The 23,477-nt window shown below is 39.1% G+C and overlaps 1 protein-coding gene across 3 annotated transcripts in view; it reads right to left on the bottom strand.

The window, feature by feature from the left end:
• RFTN2 (raftlin family member 2) overlaps window positions 1-23,477 on the bottom strand; it is a 41,829-nt gene that overhangs the window by 11,620 nt on the left and 6,732 nt on the right. For all 3 annotated transcript variants that reach the window (XM_042446989.1, XM_042446990.1, XM_042446988.1), the window contains 5 exons: window positions 19,974-20,085; window positions 18,171-18,489; window positions 16,804-17,007; window positions 14,576-14,697; window positions 12,477-12,580 (listed from right to left, as the gene is read on the bottom strand). In XM_042446989.1, the coding sequence (XP_042302923.1) occupies window positions 12,477-12,580; window positions 14,576-14,697; window positions 16,804-17,007; window positions 18,171-18,489; window positions 19,974-20,085 (861 nt within the window). The remainder of the gene's footprint in view (window positions 1-12,476; window positions 12,581-14,575; window positions 14,698-16,803; window positions 17,008-18,170; window positions 18,490-19,973; window positions 20,086-23,477) is intronic.

The raw sequence follows: 23,477 nt of genomic DNA, 5'->3' as shown, positions 1-23,477 counted from the left end.
CAAAATTAAAGTACAGAGATAATCAATTGCATTAAATAAAAAGTAAATACAAAACCAAAAACAATAAAACAGTAGTTACAGGCAGAAGACAAATAGAGCTTGGAAAAGGGGTTTCATGTGTTTGCGCATGTGTATGTTAGACTACCATTATTATCTCTGTGTTTGATTCTCCCTGAAGAATGTTTTGGATACTTCTGCTGGTCCAAATAACCGCAGCTAGTTTGTTAACAGGAGCTGGTTACAGGCAACACACAATCCCCTTGTTACAACAACTCCATTGGCTACCAGTCTGTCCCTGAGTGCAAGTCCAAATGCTGTTTATGGCCTATAAAACACTATATGGCTTTGGTTCTGGTTATCTGAAGGATCATATTCATCCATATGAGCCTGCCTTGTCCTTGAAGTATTTGGGAAAACTCTTTTCTTGTTCCTGCTACTATCATAGCCACATCTGGTGGTAATGTGGGACAGGGCCCTTGTTGTGACTGCTTTCAAACTCTGAAACTCCCCAAGAAAGCAAAGATTGGCTTTGCTTATTGGCACAAATATTTTATTAACCAATGGCACACTATATATATATATATATATATATATATATCTCAGCGGTTAACATCCCAGCCTCACGCAGATGCTCTTGGCTAGTTTATCACATCTCCCTTCTGGTTCCCAACATGCTCATACTACATTGCATAGCTCTCTCCACCATTCATGTGGTCATCCACCCACTCTTCCTCAAGCAATGTCTTTCCTCCTGCCTTTGTCCCTCCTGTTAAAATGAACTTTTCAACTCATCAACAATACCCACAAGTTTTATATTTCTATGGCTATTCATACAGTCTGATTATAAAGCTCCTTCCTGTGCACCAGTTCACTCCATGCATCTGAGGAAGACCAAATCTCTGAAAGCTTGTTACAACTTCTTTCATACAGTTAGTCTCAAAGGTGCTACAAAAATTTTTTTCAGTTAAATTTACATCAAGTACATGTGTCCTAAATACCTTAAGAGCACCAGATCTTGGAAGGTAAGTAGGGTCAGCCCTCATTAGTACTTAGATGTGAGACCTCCAATGAACACCAGGTGTTCTAGGCTGTATTTCAGAGAAAGGATCCGGTAAAACCATCGCTGAGTATATCTTGCCTAAGAAAACCTTATGAAATTTATGGGGTCACCGTATGTCAACAGGAGACTTGAAAGTGTGTGTGTGCGTGCATGCATGTACACGCACGCACGCACGTGCGCGCGCACACACACACATATCCTGCTGTGCTCCCTCACATCCCTATAAGCTCCAGTAGATACTTTTATGCTGATAAATTTTCAAGTACAGTTCTGGTGATAGACTGCCCGCTTGCCAACTGAGGATCACCCTAGATAAGGACAGGGAGGGTCATTACCAGAAAGTTGGCTAACAGATGATGAATTGGCCATAGACACTATGAAATCAGTACCAGGAATCATTACCTGCACTGATGAAATTACAGATCCCGAGGTATATCAAGAAGATAATGTATTTTAACTACCACCATATTTACTAGCTAAATGTTTCAGGTGTAACAAAGTGGTAACATTTTTAGATACCCTACTCAAGGGGTGGAAGGTGACTCCTGACTTAACTGTGATAGTGCCCAATAGCTAGTTTGAAATGTGAACATGGTCAAACCAAATGGAAACGATGGCCACAATGCTATTAAATTTAATTTCTATGAGGCCAGGAAAGCACTAGTGAATTCCAGCCCAGTCCTACTTGATTTCACAAGAGAAAACTTCTCCAAAATGTGGAAACTTAAAAAAAAAACCTGAAAGTCTAAAGGGTCCAATATTTCCAGGATGCTTGGAAACTACTCAAACCCACATAAACAGATTTTTAGATAGACTGCATGAGGGCCAGTATGGTATAGTGGTTTGAGTGTAGGACTAGGACACTGAAGACTGGGATTTGATCCCCTGCTCTGCATGGAAACACACTGGGTGACCTTGGGTGAGTCACACCCTCTCAGCCCCAGAAAACCCCATGATAGCTTCATCTTACAGTTGCCGTAAGTTAGAAATGATTAGAAGGCACACAACAGCATAAACTGCATATCACAGGTATGCTAAAGGGAACTTCAAGAAGTCAGAAGCATGGCTGATGAACAGTGTGAGGGAATTATTAGAAATAAAAAAGCTTTCTTCAGAAACTGGAAATCTTGCCCATATGAAGTGAGCTTAGACCACAAATGTTGACAGCAGAAATACAAGCAGAAAATTAGGAATGCAAAAAAGGATTCTGATAAAAATATTACTAATACCATCAGGACCCAAAACCAATAATTCCTTAAATATATCTAGAACAGGAATCCAGCCAGAGAAGCAGCTGGACAACTGAATAACAATGAAATTAAAGGCATTCTAAAGGAGAATCATGAACGGAACAGAAGATGAATGAACAGAATATTCAGGTTGTGGATGTTTACATCACTTTTAAAATGCATTTTTAATTTTCCCCCCTCTTTTGTCCTTTAAATTTGGAAGCCCCAGCTGCCCTGGTGCGATACAGGGAAAAATTGTGCATGTTTAATGATAAGCACATTTCACTTTTTTGAGTGGGGGTTTCTCCAAAAATGTGTGGAAACGGCTGTAGCACTGATCTAGAACAGCAGTAGGCAATGTTTGCCCCTCCTTTATACCACTAAAACATGGTGGCAAAATGGAAAAAGAAAACGCAGAAAATGCTTCTTTTAACAGGGAGTTTATTACCAAATGTCGATAAAAGAGCAATGAAGTCTGAATGTGACCCACACCATGGACTTTATCATACTGCTTCCAATTTGGAAAAAAAGGCCATTGAAGTGACTTTCAGGGCTTGAATTCAACACTGGAGGCAATGGGAAGCCATTTCGAGGGGAAAGTCCATGTGGCAAAATCAGCCTAAATTCCAAATTTGGCTCAGGTAAGTTGGGCACCAGAGGTGGTGTGATAAAGTACCATGTCCGGTTTGTTGGAGGAAGGAACTAGCTCGAAGTATTTTCCCCCTGAGTATGGGGAAAATAGTGTATGCTGAAGCCCAATTGAAAATAATGGGGTGCGTGCTCATGGTGGTGAGTGCTCATGGCGGCATGGGTACGCACCCCATTATCTCTGCTGGGGCTTGCCTTCCACGGAAGCTCAAAGCTGTGGAAGGAAGCCCGACTATGGGGAGGGCTGACTGTAAAAGCATTTCTTTTGTCATCCTGGAAAAACCCATTTGGCAAAAGGCATGCTTTTACAACCATTCGGAATGAGAATGGAAGTGCTGGGACAGCATGTGGAGAGGCAAGGAGAAAACCACCACTCTCCCAATCCATTTCAGCTTTCTTTTCTCATGCAATAAGGCTCTAAGTAAGCAGAAAAGCTCTTTTGATCACTTATGGTCCTCTCATCCTGTTTCTCCTTTCATCATGCTGCAAGATTATTGTACCTCCCGTCCTTTCCCTATATCTGATACTATTTTGAAATTCCACCTGACTTGCAGGAGCTGGTTTTTGGTCTGTATGTACAACTAACAGTAAGGGGGAAGAAGTACAATATATGCCCTGTTGCATGAGGAAAACTAAGCTCACTTTCTGTAAATACAACACTTTCTTTCTATTTGCAGATTATGTTGTATTGTACTGTATTATATTTGTCCAGGTGTTCATACTCCTTTAATTAACTGCTCAAACTACTGTACAAAATGATGCAGAAAAAGTCATACATTTAGCTGTACTATATATAAGAAACAAACACTAAAAGCTATTAATATTCAGCTTGAGTTCTGAGGTTAGAGTTCAAGTCTAGAGAGAGAGAGAGAGAGAGAGGAAAGAGCCATGTAGACTGCAAAAATGTTATTCTGTATTCAAACATGTAATTTGCATTTTTAGGAAAAATCACCATGGCAAAGACAACATGAAACTATCACACAGTTACTAATTACTCTGGAATGTCCTCCATCCTTTCATGGAAGTTGTTACTATGTTGGGGTTTTAAAACAGTTACCATTGTTTTATCATAGAAGTACAATGATATATATTTTTTAATGAAACCTTTATTAATTCAGTGATGTGGGAATGTGCTTTTAAACATGAACCACATATCTTCTCTAAACATTGCCAAGCTAGCCATATGGACTACACCCTTTGATTTTGCAAACAGCCAGTTGTGTTGAGGAGCAGCCCCCAAAATGAAAACTGACCAATGAACAAAGATTCATTCACTCTACAGAGTTATAGCACTATTATTGTACTAAGTGCAATGGTTCCATCCTACAGAACCCTGGGACTTACAGTGTAGTGTAGGGTACGGCATTTAGAATTGTTAGCCAAAGTGTTCTACTGCTTCACCAAACTACAAATCCCAGGATTCCACAGGATGGAACCATGGCGCTTGGTGGAATACTAGCACTATATTAGTGTAGTGTGAAAATGTTTCAAGTATATCAACAAATGCTGACACTCCATATTTCAGAGAAAGATTTAAACAAGTGTTAGTTTCATAACAAAATCATGAGGGTTTTACAGAGTGCTGGAATTTGGCTAAATTCTCTCTATAATTACTGAATATTGTAGAATACAAAGTACAACCTGTCCTTAATTTTTAATGTGTTCATAAAACTGTATCTTTTATAATGATGTTCTAAAGGACAGTTAGCCCACACTCAAGGGCTGTCTTGTTCATTCAGAACCCAGGAAAGGATAGCAGGGCTTGCTGCTTAGGATCTTACTTGTTGCTTCATCCTCAAATGTTACCTCCTTCTCAGATACTCAAACAAGATACATACTCAGAGCAACAGTAAGCATCCAGGCAGTCTTTATGCAGTTAGCAAAGAAAGACTATACTCTACTCATCACTCATCTATTCTGACTAGCTGGAGTACTCAGGAGAAAACATCGATTAACTTTAAGGCAGAGAAGAGTATCTGAGATCTGATGAGCTCTAATGGAGGTGAGTTTCAGATGTGCCTGTTTGCTCCTGCACCTCTGCCTCATCTTTTCCTAAAGGGCTCTCACCCCAAAGTACAAGATTTTTGGTATCCAGTTGAGTCTGCATAAAGTACAGGTTGAGTATCTCTTATTTAAAATTCCAAAATCTGAAATACTCCAAAATCATCCACATAGGTGGCTGAGATAGTGATACCTTTGCCTTCTGATGGTTCAGCGTGTACAAACTTTGTTTCATGCACAAAATTATTAGAAGTATTATATAAAAAATTACCTTCAGGGTATGTGTATAAGGTGTATATAAAACATATTGTATAAACTACAAGTCGACTTCATGTATAAGTCGGGGGCAGGTTGGGGGGGGGCAAAACTATGGATTTTGATATGACCCCCTGGATAAGTCAAAGGATGTAAAGATTGAAGCAAAGGAAAACAAAGCCAAAGTAGTTACAAAAGTCCAGTAGACATTTGTGTTCACACTAAAGGTCGGATGGATGAGAGAATGGGTGTGTGTATGTGCCAGTGCTTTAAGGACAGATTACACTCTTGCCTTTCACCAGCGGATGGTTCCTTTCTTAAATAAGGGTTAAAAGAAGAGTACTGACATTGACCTGTGGATAAGGCAACTCAAGTTTTTTAGGTCAATTTTTGACTAAAATTTCTAGACTTATACAGTGGGGCCCTTGGTATCTGCTGGGTTTTGGTTCCAGGACCCTCTGTGGATACTGAAATTCATGGATGCTCAAGTCCTGTTAAATACTATGGCATAGTCAAATGGTATCCCTTTTATAAAATGGTCAGATTAAGGTTTGCTAATTGGAAATTTTATATTTGTACGTAAAAGATTTTCAAGCCGTAGATGCTTGAATCCGTGGATAACAAATCCGTGGATATGGAGGGTCAACTGTACATGAGTATGTACAGTAAATGAATTTCATGTTTAGACTTGGGTTCTATGTCTAAGATCTCATTATGTATACGCAAATATTCCAAAATGTGAAAATATCCAAAATCCAAAACATTTCTGCTCCCAAGCATTTCTGACAAAGGATACTTAACCTGTACAAGATTTCTAGCCCTGAGGTAAGGAGCATTCTTTAAACTAAGGGACAATCACCTACTCTATATGAGACAAAGTTTCAGGCCTTGTAATAAGGGGCTTTTCTGTAATAAGGGGCACTTGGCAACCCTATTTAATGTTGATGGGTAAGGTAGAGAAAGAGATACAAATTTAGGTATAATGTCTATTATTTATATAATGCAATAAAATAGACAGTGAAGAGACTGTGGCCAGGTGAGCTGTGTGGCTGCTGCTCAGTATGCTATCCAACTGCCAGCGGTTAATGAGAAGCTTCTAAGGCCCTCCCCATTCCTCCTTTTTTGGTTTTGACTCCCTTTGAAGAAGATTTGGACTGCGCAGTCCTTTCAGTAGAGAATGCCTTCACACAGAGAATGACACAAGGCCACCCACAATAATACACATCATGATTCATAGAATTATGATACAGTGCTTGTTCCTCATTAGCACATAATAAACAATAGCACTTAATGACTCAAATACTACTTCTTGCAACAATTGGCTGGCTATAATATAACTGAACTTTCTTCTCTCCCTTTTCTCCCTTGTAGTGTCCTACTTCCTCTCTGCAAGCAGTCAAGACAAGGGCCAGAATCTTGCTTCCCTTGAAGCGCCTATGATTTAAATTTGCAAATATCCTGGAGGAAAACAATTTGAGATAATGTGGCCTCTGTGGCCTTTCTGCATTGGATCCCAGCAAGTACCAAATTCAACCATGTAGTTCCAGCAGTTAGCCAAAGTATTTTAGTCAGTGGCTTGAAAAGTTAAGTTTAGGCTGTGCTTAGTTATAGTTTAAAAGTCATAATTTAAAAATGAGCTAGTTACAGCCCCTGGAGTAACCTGGTTTCTCAAAAGTACTTTTGGTTTCTTTTCAAAAATTTGAACACTACAAGTCATGAGTTTTTGATCCATACTCTAACCCTGTCCATCTCACCCTCAACAGAACACAAAGCAGCCAGATGAGGCACAACACAAGGAAGCACTGAAACTATGTGATATTCTTTCTCTAGCATTTAGTAAACCCACATATTCCTGTTACTAGTAAAGTGGCCTTAAAAAGAGCCAGGGCTTTTTCAGATGCAGCAAACATGTCGGGAGGTGGCAGTGTGCGTGCCTTCAAGTCGCCTGTTGATTTATGGATTTCATAAGAGTTTTCTTAGGCAAGGAATTCTCAGAGGTCATTTTTGCCAGTCCCTTCCTCTAAAATATAGCCTAAACACTAGGTATTCATTGGTGGTTTCCCATCCAATTACTAACCAGAGATGAACTTGCTTAATTTCCATGATCAGACAGGATCTGGTGCCTTTAGAGCAGTGCTCCCCCAAATTTTTTGGCTACCACCCCCTATCCTCTTGGACAACAACCCTAGCCCTCCATCCCATGGCTATTTATTGGTATTAGGTCTACTGTTTGTGTAGCAGCCAGCCAGTGCTGTCTACCTCAGCTGTGCCCAGCTCACCACCACCTCCTAAGCCTTTCATGCGCGAATATGGCAGCAGCAGCGGCAGAAGCCAGACCTGCTCCTCCTTCTTGCCCACACAGTTCATGCAGCAAAAGGAAAGATGGCTGGATGTCTGGCTCCTAGGTTGCTGCTCCCAGGGTGACTAGCTGCAAAGGGAGCAGCAACTGAGCAGCTGGTTGAGCAGAAACCAAAAAACCTCTCACCCATGATGGCCTTATTGAAAAGGCTGGTGTGGGTGAGAGGCATCTTGGTTGCTACTCTTCCCAAGTGCTTGGTTGCTGCTACCAGGGTGACTGGGTGCAAAGGGAGAAGTTTCTCACCAGCAAGAAAACACTCTCAATCCTTCTTTGCTGGGACAAAGAGGGGCTCAGCTGACTTTCCTCTTTCTTCCCTGTTGAGGAAGGACTCTCAGTCTGAGAGAGGTGGAGGACTCTTTCAGAGAATTGACCCCAGATACTCTTCCTCCTTCTCTGTTTCTTCTGCTACTTCTTCCCTCATCTATCCAACAAAAGAAAGCAGGAGTAGGAATGCAGGACCAACCTGCCAGCCAAGTCTTGACAAAGCTCACAAAGTTTAAACAGGGTCCTAAATGTGACAGCTTTTTTTGCCACCGCTTCTTCCCCGCCACTGTATGCTCTTATATTATATATATCTTATATATATATAATAGGGAGATACTAGGGGAGAAAAAGAAGGACATAATGTGAGGATTGCAATTATCTGGAAACACATCTGAAGGATCTGATGGGGTTCGGCACACCCATACCTAACATCACAACCCATATCATGAGCAAGATACCCAGAACTGAACTAAAATGTACACCTTTCTATTTATGTTTAAACAACAACCACAACAATAAGTCAGGAGAGGACTTGGATAAAGAAGCACTACAAACTTTCAAGAAGCAAAATAAAATGGTACAGTAGAAATTGTCATAAATTTCTTATGCCTTGTTAATTTAAAATTCTAATACAATACAATCTTATACCTATTCTTGGAAAAATTGTTTAATTACAAATAATTCACAATTTGTAACAAGGTAATTCTAAACTGCCATTTCAATTGCTCAGAAAGTAGCTTGCTCAAGGAATCAGTAATATACCCAGTTGAGATTAAGACAGATATATGTGTATCCCTATACACACTAACCTGGGATTAAAACTGTGATACTTAATCTGAAGATCCACTGGCAAAGGAATAACCACTGCTTGTGGATTGTTCCTTCAGCCATGCTAAGAATTTCGGGATTCTATTTATAAAAAATAGAACTCCAAAATAATTTTTTCCTGCTTTCCTGTGATCAAATGTACTCTTTCTTCTTTAAAAATAGTACTAATGCATATTATTAACATAGTCTGTAACACTGATTCTGGTTTTCCACTTATTAAAAATCTAAGGTTTTTATTGATTGTTGATAAAACAAGTGATAAATTGATAATTAGTCCTAGCCTTCCTCTGCTTACTAACAATGTCCTCACACAAAAAAGCCCAACTACAGTTAGTTCTATAGTATATAATTATTTCATACTCATTCTCTCCCACACAGAGAGACAAGATACTGATGAAACAGGTACATACACACCAACTTGATAATCACAGAGGAAGGGAAAAATATAAAGATAACCACTATCCAAATAAATAAAGAAATAAAGAACACATATTTAAATAATATTTGCCAACCTCTCTCCTATGGAATGCTTCTTTATGGCACTAAGTCTTCCTCTATAAAGCCATTCTGAACCAACAGATTGACACAAACATTCTTTGCCATTTGTTAGTATGGAGAGGTCAGGTAACAGTATTCAGCAACCAAGTGCAATTCTATCCACTAAGGATTCAGAATAAGTAAATCACCCCCAAACCAAATTAAATGTTAAAACAGACAGTAGTTCTTTGAGTATCAGTAGCAAAAAATGTAAAACGGTGTAAGAGCACCTTGCCAAATCCAAGTTTAAGGCCTGGATTTCCTATAACATAAAGGTTTGAACTGTTCACCAGATCGAACCTCTCTTTGCTAAATTCAATGAAACCTAAGCACATAAATCAGCAAAGTAGTCAGATGATTTTCTTGTTTAATAGTTGCATGTACTTTCTCCTGAAGAGATAGACCCCAAGATCTTTATTAGGATTAAGACTTTATAATATAATAATAAAAATAAAATTTTTATTTATATTTTCCCACCTCTCCCCATGGATCGAGGCGGGATTACAGCCAGTATCAAATCAATGATACATCATAATTACAATCATTTAAAATCAGCTCATAAAATAACATATCTAAAAAACACACGATTTACAAATACAATTTTAAAAACGTCCTGAGGTAGATATATATTTGGAGTGATTTCCCTTATAAAGGGTCAGAGGGGTATGCTTTCTGGAAGAGATGGGTTTTCGGTGCCTTTTTAAAAGTGTCTAGAGTGGAAGTGAGTTGAATCTCTTCTGGGAGATTATTCCAAAGCGTTGGGGCCATAGCTGTAAACGCTCTTTGGTGAGTGGTTATTAATCTCACTTTAGGATGTTCAAGTAGGAGCTTCCCAGTTGTTGTGAGAGTGCGGGGCGGATTGTGTGGGGAGAGGCATTCCCTCAAGTAACTCGGGTCCAAGCCATTTAGGGCTTTGACACCATGAGTTATCTCACTGGGTGACAGCAACCCTAGGGATGCCACTGGTCCTGGCTTTCCATCAATGTACCAACTCTGTATCAGTGCTCTTCTGCCCCAGTCCTCCTTTGAAGCAGTCAGTCGCCACAGTGAGGGCTGTGGCAAGATGTAATTATCATAACCTATCATATTATAATTATCATAATTATCTTTATAATAGTAATTACTATCTGAGGGAAAGCACCTGCAATTTGATGCCCATTGGTGAAAAAAAGAGAGCCTCCTCCAGTGGTTACAGTATTAGCAGCTGCCAAGGGCAAAACCTACTGAGGTTACCATATAGCAGTTCCACAAAGCTGGATAGGCATATTGGAGCCAGTGTGGTGTGTGGCTTGAGTATTGGATTAGAACTCCAGGAGGCCAAGGTTTGAATCCTCTCTTTCGCCTGTTCAGCCATAGAAACCTATTGGGTGTCCTTGGGCAGATCACAGTTTCTCAGCCTCAGAGGAAGAAATCTTGCCAAGAAAACTCACTAATAGGTTCACTTTAGAGTCATCATAACATGGAAATGACTTGAAGGTACACAACAACAACTGGCAAATTATACAAAATTCACTAGTTAAATGCATACGGCAAATGCTCATATAATGTATAGTAAGTATGTTAATTGTTGTACTGTTTTCTATCAATACGTTTCAGCCTTGAATCCATTTATATAGTAAGAACTGATTTGAGAGAATCAATGTAGTATAATAGTTGAGTGCTAGACTTGTAATGGGGAGATCTACGTTCAAATCCTTTCTTAAGTTGGAAATCGGGTGATTGGACCAGTCACCGCCTCTCAGTAAAAACCACCTGGGCATTTTTATGGGTACAAATGATGACAGGGGAATCACCTAATGATGGTGATGGTGATTATGATGATTCACAGAAGTTTTGGATTTGTATCATTTTATATTTTTTGTCATCAATCTTTTTTTACTGATGGCAAAAATGTACGCATCTATGAGAACACAAGAAGACCCTCAAATGCATAATTATTATTCTGATGTGAAAGATCTGTTTTTCTCCCTTAATAGCCACTTCCAATATTTTACTTCCACTTCTCAAAATGAATCCACTGTACGTCGTTGCATCCCCAAACTGCCGTTTTGTTTCCCTGCTCTGGGTTACTGCACCTTGCAACTGGAAGTGTGGTGGATTCCCTCAAATCTTCTATGGGTCTTTTAAGGGCAGGACCCACTTAATACAATAGGACATATATGTCTGAGTAAACAGTACAAAGTGTTTATTTATCCAAGACAAATAAATGTGAAACTTTTAAATGTGGAATGCCTTTCTTGAAATAAATGATGTGCACAAGCATCTATCTCCCTCACACCAATACTAACAGTGAAAGGCATTAGCAGGCTAATTTCTCGAGAGACTTATTTTATTTTATAGATGAAAGCTTGGAATCTGGATTAGCTGTTGGTCCAAATGGGCACTAGATATCATGCCTAAATCAGAGTATAAACAAGCCAAGGGTGCATCTACACTGTAGAAATAATGCAGTTTGACACCACTCTAACGTGCTGTAGCTCCATCCTATGGAATCTTGGGATTTGTAGTGTTATAAGGTCTTTAGCCTTCTCTGCCAAAGAGTGCAGGTGCCTCACAAAACTACAAGTCCCAGGATTCTGTAGGATGGAGCCATGGCAATTAGAGTGGTATCAAACGCCTTTATTTCTGCAATGTGAATGCACCCCAAGACTCCTCTTCAGCTGATCTGATTTTGGAGGGATAATTTCTGCTTTATTTTAAGCTTGTGGAGCAAGACTGATTACTGTATTCTTGACTATAAGTCAACCTGATGTATAAGTTGAGGCAAGGTTTTGGGGCCAAAATTATGGATTTTGCCATGACCTGTGGACAAGTCGAAGGTAAAGGCAAGAGAGTATCTAATTGAGGCTGTTTGTTTCAACTTTGGTTTCAGCCTTCACCCAGCCAGCCAGGGCCAGTGTGGGCTGGAGAGGGCCTCTGTTTGCTTGTTTAAAAGCAATTAATCACTCAGGACTGTTTTTGCTTGGTGAAGAAAAAATGAAACTATCTTCCCACTGCATGGGGAAACCTGAAAGAGCTGTTATCACATTACCATACTAACCCGTAAATAGGTCAACCTGGAATTTTGGGGTCAACTTTTGTGCATAAATTTATACTTATTGATGATTATACAGGGTAACTCAGGACTCTGCTTCAAGATGCTAAACAGCACATTATGACAGGGTCTTTTTGAAGAAAGAAGAAGTCTTTCCTCCTGGACAATACTATTGTTTCAGATCTGATCTGCTGTGAGGAGGAGGTGCATTCCTAGAAGCTCTGCCACTAACACAGAGAGAAATGGACCAAATTCATTTACCTGTCCAGTCGGATGATTGGAGTAGGAAGTACGCATGTTAACAGCCAGCCAAATTCAGCCAATGTGTGCAGTAAAGGACCATAATCTGTTTTGATTTCACTGCCCTATATTCAGAAACACAAGAATGAATATATTTTGAGAAAGTAGGAAATATTTTCACATTTCTTATAACAGATAACAATATCTTCCATTATAGAAGGAGGAAAGGTGGCCTTCGTTCTTGTAGTAAAGTTATGTTTTTGACTGGCATGTATAGGTAAATTTGACAACTGTGTTTATGAACAGCTTTATTTTACTTTTCTTTGGCTCACATTCGGTTCTTATAATCACATACTTTTTCAGCAGGGATTTGAAAAGGCAACGAGGGCCTGGGACAGACTGCCCCAAAAAGGCGGCCTGCTGGCAGCCTATTTCCCACTGGAGGGATGCCACATCCGTCAAACTGTGCGCCATCCCTCCAGAGTAAAAAGAACCCAGAAAAACTGGGTTCTTTTTACTGTGCTGGGCAGACGTCACGAGTGTGCCAATGGTGCACTCATGATATAAGTGATGCGTAGCAACGTGTATATGCAGCGCATTGCTTATGTCAAGATGGTGACACTCGTATGGATGGGATGTTGCCATCAGGACTCTGCCATGCTGTGCTAGGGTTAGGGACTGTGCGGTTGGCGCACAGTCCCTAACCCTAGTATCGCTGCCACCACGCCCCCTTCAGCCCATCTGTCTCAGGCCTAAGTTACTTTCCTTATAACTTTGCACATATGAGGTCTCTAATATCTAAAGCAAATTACTCATAGCTCATTGTAGATTGAATTGACAGTGGAATTCCATGTAGGTCTACTCAGAGGTAAATCCTATTCTGTTTACTCTCAAGGAAGTAGGTAAAGGATTTAAATCCTTTAACCGTATAAGGACTGTGTACTGCTGAATTGAGATGAAGGAAAGAATTTCTGTCTACGTATCTATTTTTCTTTATTAATGCTGCCCCTGATTGACCAAAGCCATTTGTGTCTGGAAGCACTGTGCAAACAGTTCAGATTGCTTGGGAGCTTTGGTCAGTCCTCTTGCTATTGTAGAAGAAAACCTCCTTTTAAAGTAAAAGGCAACTTGCTTCAGTGGTAAAAGTGGTTGCCATGGAAAATTACTAGTACAAGTCACTTCTGCCTGACTGCGCAGTCCTACCTCATGTGCTGTATCCAAACATTTATTGGAATGAAGCCATTTTTATTAATTGTCTTCCATTTTTGAAATAGCAAATGTGAGTTAATAAATGCTTCACATGCTACAGGATGCTATGATTCATCCAAGACAATGTGTAACGCTAAAGGAGAAGACACAGTGGCTTGGAAACAAGCCCCCTCCAACCAACAAAGTTTATACTTATATTTTTGTGAGACCACCATGTTAGGGAAACTTTACTATTCAGTTTCTGTGCTTATTCATATCCCAGAAGCCAGTTCTAACATTTTAAGAAACTGTTCAATTTTTCCAGCAGATGTTGTTAACCACATATTGATGTCCTCAGCAGTATAGTGGCCAGTGCCTTTAGCCAAAATCTAAGTCAGGGGATTTTTAATCATCCAGGCAAAAAATAAATCCAAACCTACACATATGTGGTTTTTGACGTTGATCTGCTCAGATATTTCAGCACAAAATATTCAAATGTGAATGTAGTGTGAAATACACAATCAAAATCTGTTTTGCTGTCTATCTGGGGATCACATAGATTCATTTATACAAGGGCTTCTAAACTGAAATCATTGAACCAGCACGTAATGTTCAAGACCTTACAGATAACTATACCATGTGCTTTTTCTCTAGTGATAATCCAACTATTTCTGTGAATACTAGTTATAAAGAGTTTTTGGAAGGTAAAAAAATAAAAGATGTGCACACAAATGGTAAATGTGATTTCACTGACTACTGTTTCTAACCCAAGAATATTTAACATATACCTATTTTAAAGACTTGTTAACATTGATTTAGTTATTTGAACTGACTAAGGAAACATAACACTGGATTTGGGGATGCATAAATCCTTGCGATAACTCTTTGAGACTTCTGTTTTTAAATGGTTAAAAACAGAAATGTGGAATTACCTCAATGACAGTCCATTGTTCTACAACAATTGCATCATTTCCTTTCCTGTTTGAACCAGGGACTCCTGAACCTTCTTCTTCATATATAAATACGCCTTCTAATGATTTGGGCATGTAATCAGCTAGAGAAACAAAAAGAAAAGGAAATAAATGACAGATATAAAATTTTTAGAATGTGTCATAGATTTATCTAAAGGTCAAATTGGTTTGTTTTTGTCTTTGTCTTCCACATGATAATTATAAAACTTAGACATTTCTAACTAATTTTCTACCACTTTTAAATTAAATTTTGAGCATACAGTTGTGCCATAAAGAAAGCTCATGCAGTACCAATAACAAAGTGAACCTGGCTACTTCATAGTTTAATAACCAAAAGATCCATGCGCTCAGAAATATACAAGTTTGTATTTTTTTTAAAAAAAAGGAAAAAAATTACAGCCATGCAAATGCAACTGAATCTTTAGATTTACAGAATTTAAATGACACATTGAAAGAAAAAAGTCTTGTAGTAGGTCCAGTGCCCTACTACATGGGCATGAGCAACTATGGGCCTGAACAGACAGGCCAAAATAAAGTTGCTTTGGATCACTTTGAAGGATTGCTGTTTAAATGACACATGCATCTTAAAAGGCCAGAAGCTGCGCTCCAGTCCTTAGTGCAGCTTTGGCGCAGCTTCTGGCCTCTTAGGACACATGCATCACTTAAACAGCATACCTCCAAAGTGACCTGAAGCAGCTTTATTTTGGCCTGTCTGTTCGGGCCCTATGAAAGACTGGAGAGCTGCATTAGCCCTCCCAAAGACCTTGGAAAGCTGTACCCCTACTGCACTTGCTCCCATATACTTTATTTATGGGCCCGAACAGACAGGCCAAAATAAAGCTGCTTTGGGTCACATTTTGGCGGTATGCTGTTTAAATTATGCATGTGTCCAAAGAAACTGGAAGCCGTACCAATGCCACACTCCAATCCTAAGGACTGGAGTGCAGATCTGGTGTAGCTTCTGGCCTCTTAAGATGTGTCTGTCATTTAAACAGCATACCTCCAAAGTAACCCAAAGCAGCTTTATTTTGGCCTGTCTGTTTGGGCCCTATGGGATTTTTATCCTGCCTTTCTCCCAGTACTATGTAAACATGACATAGCAAGGCTGGGGTAGGTTGATGCAGATTCAAGGTAAATCACCATGTAGACAAGCCCTAAGAGTAAAACAGATGTTATGCCAACACAGATGTAAGCCTTCCTCTGGTTCTTACTTTTAAACTCTTCTGAGCTCTGTATTTAAGTAAGTATGGAAGGGGCACTGGACCTACTACATGTGTGTAGGGGCAAGCAGGGTTTTCCCAGCAAGTAGTGTTTTTTAAATACCAGATGCCCTCTTTTCTTAGTGTTGAGTCCCCCCTTCTTTTTAGTACTTTTTAAAAGCCCCCTTTTAAGAGCATGGCCTGAATTCAGTGTAAAAAAATTGCTGAGGGGTGACATCTACACTTCCCCTATTTGAATACAGTAAGCCTCATTAGGACTGGATCCCTACACAGAGGCAATACTGACTGTGTAACGGGGTGAAGAAGGGATGAGCATTCACACGCTCCAAGTCCTTCTTCCTCTACTGGGGTGCCATCCTGGTTTACACAAACAGCGCTGCACACAAGGAGAGTCATAACGACACACCACGGTGGTTATGGCAATCCTTCTACTGCGCAAAAAGAAGCCCCTTTTTGGGTTGCCCACGGCCTGCTTCCAGGGCTGAAAGGGGCAGTGTTGAGCCACCCATCTGTTGAGACCCACACTCACTTAGAAATATATATATATATATATATAAAAAGATTAAGCATATGCATGCTACACATATAGTTTTAACTTAACTTGGTCTCTAGACTGCCCCATGGATAAGGGGTAGCCCATGCCCTTAATTCTTCCCTGTCCCAGGGTTCTGAACAGGATGGGATATGCTATGATTTTCAAAAAGGCAGTGGGAGCTGTTGTACCATTCCCCACAATACACTATATTAGATACTACCACTACTTCCCCATGCACCCCTATGCACAGACTTCACCCCACTGCTATTTTTTCCTCACCCCAGATATTTGTCCCTCTGTGCAAGGGAGCCAAATTTTTGAGATAGAAGACGATTAGTTTCCCCAACTCACTAGAAGTGATCCTGAATAGATTAGAATCCCATGCAATCTATATAAATTGGGCTAAAGATTAATGGAGTTCTCATTACACTTACATTTAGAAGCTTCCCAGCATATGAAGGAGTCAATCAATGCCAACCCTTGCTTATAGTAAAATGAGGTTAATTCTAGCCAATCAGCATCTAAAGTATTGATCACAGCTCCTTTCCTTGAAACCTTTAGAGACAAACCCCCATCATGATAGGTCCAACAGGTAGAATCATCTTCAAAAACGTTGAAGACTGTATATAATTTGTCATCTGAAAAAAGGATAGTAAAAGTAAAAAAGTTAGGAATGGTGATGTCTTTATCAAACTGGATAACTTGGAAAAGTATTACATTTTTGCAATAGTTATTTGATGATCTGTACTGCGAATAGAGAAAACAGGTTTTTCTATGTATCATGGCATAAAGGGTGAGCAAAAGGCATCAGTATGAATACTTGTGTGTTGAATGCTCTCAAGTTAACAGACAACTTAATAAAGGTGTTTTATAGCTGAACTCCTTCCTCTCTTTGTACAGCACACTCTTTTTTTATATTTCGGTTTTCTTCCTATCAAACTGCTCCTTCATTCCCTCTTGTGTTGACAGAACTGTTTTTCAGTCTATCCTATTGCTGCCATATATTCCCTTTCTACATGCTCTTGCTTTCACTTTTACCAAATCTATTTTTACACTCTTTGACATCTCATCACATGCTCTTGTATCTGTATTTATGATGCTGACTCTTCCTATTGGAATTCAGTTTTTCAAACCAAACCTAATAAATGCAGTATTCTACCCTTACCAACCAAACCATTAACTCAGCACTGACTTATGTCTATAGGCTCTCCAATTTTCTACTTCATCCACAACCGCTACTCCCTTGTCACAGCTGTAGTTTTTAAAAGATACAACAAAGAACACAGAACCAAAATTATCAATAGAAATTTAAACAATAAACATAGAAGATAAATGGAACAAATGGATATGATTCACCATGGCTGCATCCACCTGCAGAAATAATCCAGTTTGATACCATTTTAACTGCCATGGCTCAATGCTATGGAATTCTGGGATTTTTAGTTTGTTGTTTTACCAGAGCTCTCTGACAGAGAAGGCAAAATGTCTCACAAAACTGCAATTTCCAGAATTCCACTGCACTGAGCCGTGGCAGTTAAAGTGGTGTCAAACTGGATTACTTTTGCAGGTGGATGCAGCCCGTGCCCAGTCTACACACCACTTACCCTTTCTGAGTTCATTTATTTTATTTAAAATCTTTCTGGATACTGTCACTATCTGCTAAGAAAGGATTAACGCTAGGTCCAAGAGTACTTCTACACTCTCAATCTGCTCACGTGTTCATCCTCTGTCAGATCTATTGCTGGATTCTGCTATATTTTATTTAGTTCATGTAGAATATACAGACAATGTGTTTAAATACCTTCTTCTTTCCTTAATTTTGTTGGGCCTGGACTGCCTTCTCTTCCATCTTGAAAATCAGTATCTTGTAACTGCCCACCTTCTGGGTGAATTTCTTCCTCTATTCCACTCTCAGAAGACTGGCCACTCAGTGTACCTTCATTTGAGGTTTTAACATTTTCATCCGAACTGTGCCTCTTCTGTTCTCTGCTCCTTTTGCACAGCGCTGAATCAGAATCTACCTTTTCATCCATGTTTGTGCCATTGCATATTTTAGACTGAGGACAAGGCTGTGTTATAAGCCCAACAAACTTCATGCCTCTTTTTGCAGCATCGTTGATCTATGTTATGTACAAAGACAAATTAAACTGTGTAAACATGGAAATCATTAACTAACGACACTGTGACAGCAGTGTTGTATATGATGCTTTTATGACAAAGATAGGTGAGTGTAATAGGGAAAATATACACTGATATGTCTGTTTAAATAATCAATATAAGTATTACAAGTTGTGTGTACTGTGACTTTCTAAAGTCAGTAAAATAAACATTTGAAATGTCCAGTTTGGTAGATGTGGAAATGGAACTACAACTTCCATTTATATCAAAACAAAACCCCCATTCCAAGCTCTGGCACATGCAAGCTTTCTTCTGCAAATGTATGTCTTTTATACAAAAAGTATTTATGTGATGTATCCCTTGGATCTTCCATAAATTGAAATAGGATTTTTACAGACACAGCGATTTTGAGATGGTATCTTTAATACTACATATTATTAACAATTCTGAGAATGGGATTCTGCAGTTTCTACTGTATTCAAGCGAAATACTGTATTCTGAACGGCTTTAGCAATAAGGCATTTAGAGCAATATAGATTATTCATTTTCTGGGATGATGGGGGACAGCATCTCATCCTTTGATTTCCAAAATTTATCTGGGTAGAAGCTGGAAGGTTACTGGAGGGCAAGCCACATAGGTAAATTTATGTGAGAACAACTTCTACAGCTGCTGCTACTATGTAACTCTGTCACAGGAGCTGCAAGCAACACCTCTGTGGATTTGCAGCCCGCACATTTTGACAGCACAGCAGCTATTAAAAGTCCAACACTATTGCACCCAAACAAAAAGAGTGGGGAGACCACACTTTGTTTTCAAGGATAATTTCACTCACAGAACCCTCTGGGAAGCATAATTTACTCTGAAAAAGGCGCATACTCACTGCATGCCTTATTTCAGTGCAAGAATAATTTTTTGGAACCAGGAAGAGTTCTTCCCCCACCGTCTATTTACTGTGTGCCACCAAAATTTGGCAGTATATAGCGAAATGCACAGCGGTGGGGAGACATTGGCACATATGCTCATCCCTACTCTGTTTTAACTCAATAAAACCAATTTGGGACAGCTATGAGATAGTATTCAGAAGCATCACTAGCTAAATATTTTTCAAGAGAGAAAGGAGATCATTTTAGTCTCAGAATTATTTTTAAAGAGTTATACTGCTATAGTGCATCAGTAAAATGGCCCTATGCATTGTAATACTATAACTCAAAGAAGTGGAGGGAGTTAAAATCTGAGAGGAGAAAAATTGCCCTTCAAACTTTAGGATCATTTCACCATACAGTCTGGTTGGAAGACTAATTGAAAATATTGGTACAAATAGCCCTCTCAGACAAAATGGAAGTGTGGACCTGGAAGCAACAACCAGAAACACTTAAAAGCTATATCGTGAGAAGTCATATTTCCTTTAGGCCAGTCTAGAAGAGTCCTGTATCATTCAGATTAAAAAAAAAATACTTCAAGAACGGATTCTGAAGACTGCCATACCTTTTCTAGCAATCCTTTTACTACCTCATTTGTTAGTTTTTCATATGTTAAGGGACACTCCTCAATCACAAGCCTGGGGCATCTTTGTCCTCTGGATTGTGGATGCTTCTGGCTGGAACATAGAAAGAAAGCAGCCTTTGTTGCAGTTTGCTGTACAAAATGTTAGCAGTGGCACACACAATTTCCTTCATTCCAGCAAGTTATGAACTAAATTTTGGCAACTCTCTTGTTTGGCCACCACTCCATTTGGTCTGGATTATAAACTTTTGCAGACATCTACTTGGAATACAGCTGAATTACTTACTGAGAAAAATAATTTGCACTTCATCTCAATGTCAAATAGTTACCAGAAAACTCAGGCACACATATCAATAATGTTGATGCTCCAACATGTAATTTTATGGAACTAGATACGCCAAAGGGATTATTTTTATTGTGATTATTAGTGGCAAGGATTAAATCTCCCTTATGTGTAGATTGCATTCCTTTGCACCTATTACAGTACATTAAACATTCAGACATAAATTTTAATGTGTTTCCCATCATGTCTATCTTGGTTCTTATCTTGTAATTATTAGAAAGCAAAGAAGTGTATCTCCTTGCTTTGAAGAGATGCAGTATGTCTGAGACCAGAAAATAAGCCTGTCCAACAGGGCATAGCAAAAGGCAGCCTGTTAGAAAAAATCTTTCTGTTTAGTTAAAAAACAATCACCATTCAACACAGAATGATGTCATAAGTTCATGTGTGTCAACACTGTCTCTCAAATGATTTCTGCATGATGAAAAGTTCAAACCTAGTGGGACTGTCTCTGGCTGCATGTGCCTTCAAGTCATTTCTTGTTAATATCATAGGGGTTTCTTAGGCAAGGTATACTCGGAGGGTGTTTTCCTCTGAAATATAACCTATAGAATCTGGTATTCCCTGGCAGTCTTCTATTCAAGTACTAACCATAGTACTGCTTAATTTCCAAGTTCAGACAGGATCTGGTGCCCCTGAGCTTAAAATAATTTCTATAGTCTGTGCCCAAAAAAGGATTTGAAATAATACCAGATTTCACAAAGCTCTAAACCAAAGCTTCTCCGACAGGTTTCTCTGGGACCTTAGGGTTCCATAAGAGGTTGCTACAGGTTTTGCAAGAAATTGTGACTGAAAAAATGAATAAACTTTTTTTAGCTGTAGATATAATAATGTTTCAAAGCACTGCAGATCTAGCACTGGGAAATGTGTCTACAGCACTTTCCCAGTTAGATGGATGCCTTGAAAACAGTTGAGAGGTTGTATTTACTGTGAAGGGTCATTCTGAGATGGCAGAAGGAGCAATCCACTCTTCTTGGGTTTAACCCCCCATGCCATCCGCGAGGCAGGAATCAAAATTCTTTACAGTTTTTTTCCTGTTGTGACTCCTAACCCCCTTCTTCTTCAGTTCTTCTTCCTAGCTCTGCTGTCTTATTGGTATTGTAGTCATTGCTGTTTATATGTGTATGTACACCTATCTACCTATGCATATATACATATACTTATATATTATGTTAATTTCCATATATATATATATATATATATATATATATATATATATATTATATACGCATACACATATTCTGTCCCTTTCCAGAAATGATTTATTACTTATAGTCAGGGAGTGTGTGGATTGCTCCTTCTGCCATCCCAGAATGACCCTTCATGGTACGTAATAATAAATAATTATTATTATTTATATTTTCCCACCTCTCCCGGATGGATTGAGGTGGGATTACAGTCCACTAAAGTACAACTTTTCATTCTTAGGAAGGCATGTGGGGCAATCTATTCTTCTTGGGATATACCCAAGCCCTTTCTTTTTTGGGTGGGCCACATTTTAAATTACTTATCTGCTGCTGCCTGCAGCACTCTGCAGGCAAATGCTGCTTTGGCTGATTTGAATTTGCCTATTTTAAAATGTTTTAAGAATGTGCTTAGCTCTTTCCATCCAGCCATATCACATACATCTTGCAATGAGGATGATACTGCATATGCTGTTGAAGATGCCATAGATCATGTGGAATGGGCCCAAACATTGTGTGGCCATTCTTTTCCTTCTAGGTCATAGAACATTAAAATGCATCTTGTTAGTGTTGTTTTGGACATCTTATGCCCTAGTGCTCTAGGGTTCAATGATACAAACAATGCTTCAGTCTGTCTGATGTGTTCTGTTCTTCCTTTATAGATTGCAATCGCTCATTTTACATCCAAGGAGTGCCACTGTTTCTCTTTTTGATGTTTTGGTGATGGACAAAAAGTTGGTAACAGTTGCAGCAGGACCGCGAAGAGTTTCTCTGGTTGTGACTTGGGAGAGCAGTGCAGATGTCATTTTGCAGTGCCCTGATCTGCAGCGCCTAGAAATCCCTTCAGCTCACAGAGCTGTCATCTTAGCTACAACTCAAGATACAGGATCTCAGCCAATTATTTTCAAATAGGACTTTTTAAAATCAGATTTTTAAAAAAATTGAACTTGGATTTTAAACTTTTTAAAAATTATTTTTAAAAGTGTGTACATCAAACATATAGTTGTACAACTTCTAATTGTAGCCTATGAATATTTTAACAATAGTTTATGGAAATGGGAGATAACCTGTTTAGTCCTTAGGTATGCTCATGAATTCCACATTTGGTCACTCTCTGTCTTGCCTTTTTCTAAGTGGCAAGAGAAAGTCAGAGAAGTTCAGTATGGAGTAGACCTGAACAAAGAGGAGGAATCTGGATAGGGATAACAATCTCAAACAATTCAGAATAACTGATTAGTCTGTATGTACCTAATGAAACTAACATCTCTGAACATATATTAAGGTTAAAATGCACAATAAGATGCTTCTGTTAAATTGATGATTAATTAAAATCTTCTTCACTGATGGTTTAAATCAGGGGTAGGCAACCTGCGGCCCGCGGGCCGGATGCGGCCCGGAGAGGCCTTGGGACCAGCCCCAGCCCGGTCCTGCCGCCGATTGCCGCCGGGGCCTTTGGCGTCTCGCACGAGGGGCATGGTGGGGCAATTGTCTATAGAAGCCTCAGAAACATGCATTTATCTTAACATTTTTTAAAAAATCAGCAAATTTTTTCGCGTGTCCTCCATTTTTTGTTTAAAAAGTGCCCTCCATTTGAAAATTTTGTCCTACATTTGTCCCGGTTTATTTATTTGTTTAATTTTTAAAAATTATTTAATTATTTTTTTTTGGCTTCGGCCCCCCAGTTGTCTGAGGGACAGCAACCCGGCCCCCGGCTCAAAAGGGCTGCCTACCCCTGGTTTAAATAATTAAAACCAAATCCTTTAGAGAAGCCATTTAAATTATAAGTTACTTCAAAATGATTTAAATGAAACCAGTCCTGTCATTATACTCTTCAAAGCTGGGTGACAAATTTTTTGCTTCCTAACATGGAATAGTTCAGAGGTGAAGAACCTTTTAAGAGAAGGAGCTTAAATTATGTAATGGTTTAGCATCATGCAAAATGGTTGTATTAGGACTTAACAA

Source organism: Sceloporus undulatus, chromosome 1 (genome assembly GCF_019175285.1).
Source record: "Sceloporus undulatus isolate JIND9_A2432 ecotype Alabama chromosome 1, SceUnd_v1.1, whole genome shotgun sequence".
NCBI classification, from domain to species: Eukaryota; Metazoa; Chordata; class Lepidosauria; order Squamata; family Phrynosomatidae; genus Sceloporus; species Sceloporus undulatus.
The sequence above is the reverse complement of the archived record's forward strand: the minus strand, read 5'-3'. Positions and strand labels throughout refer to the sequence as shown.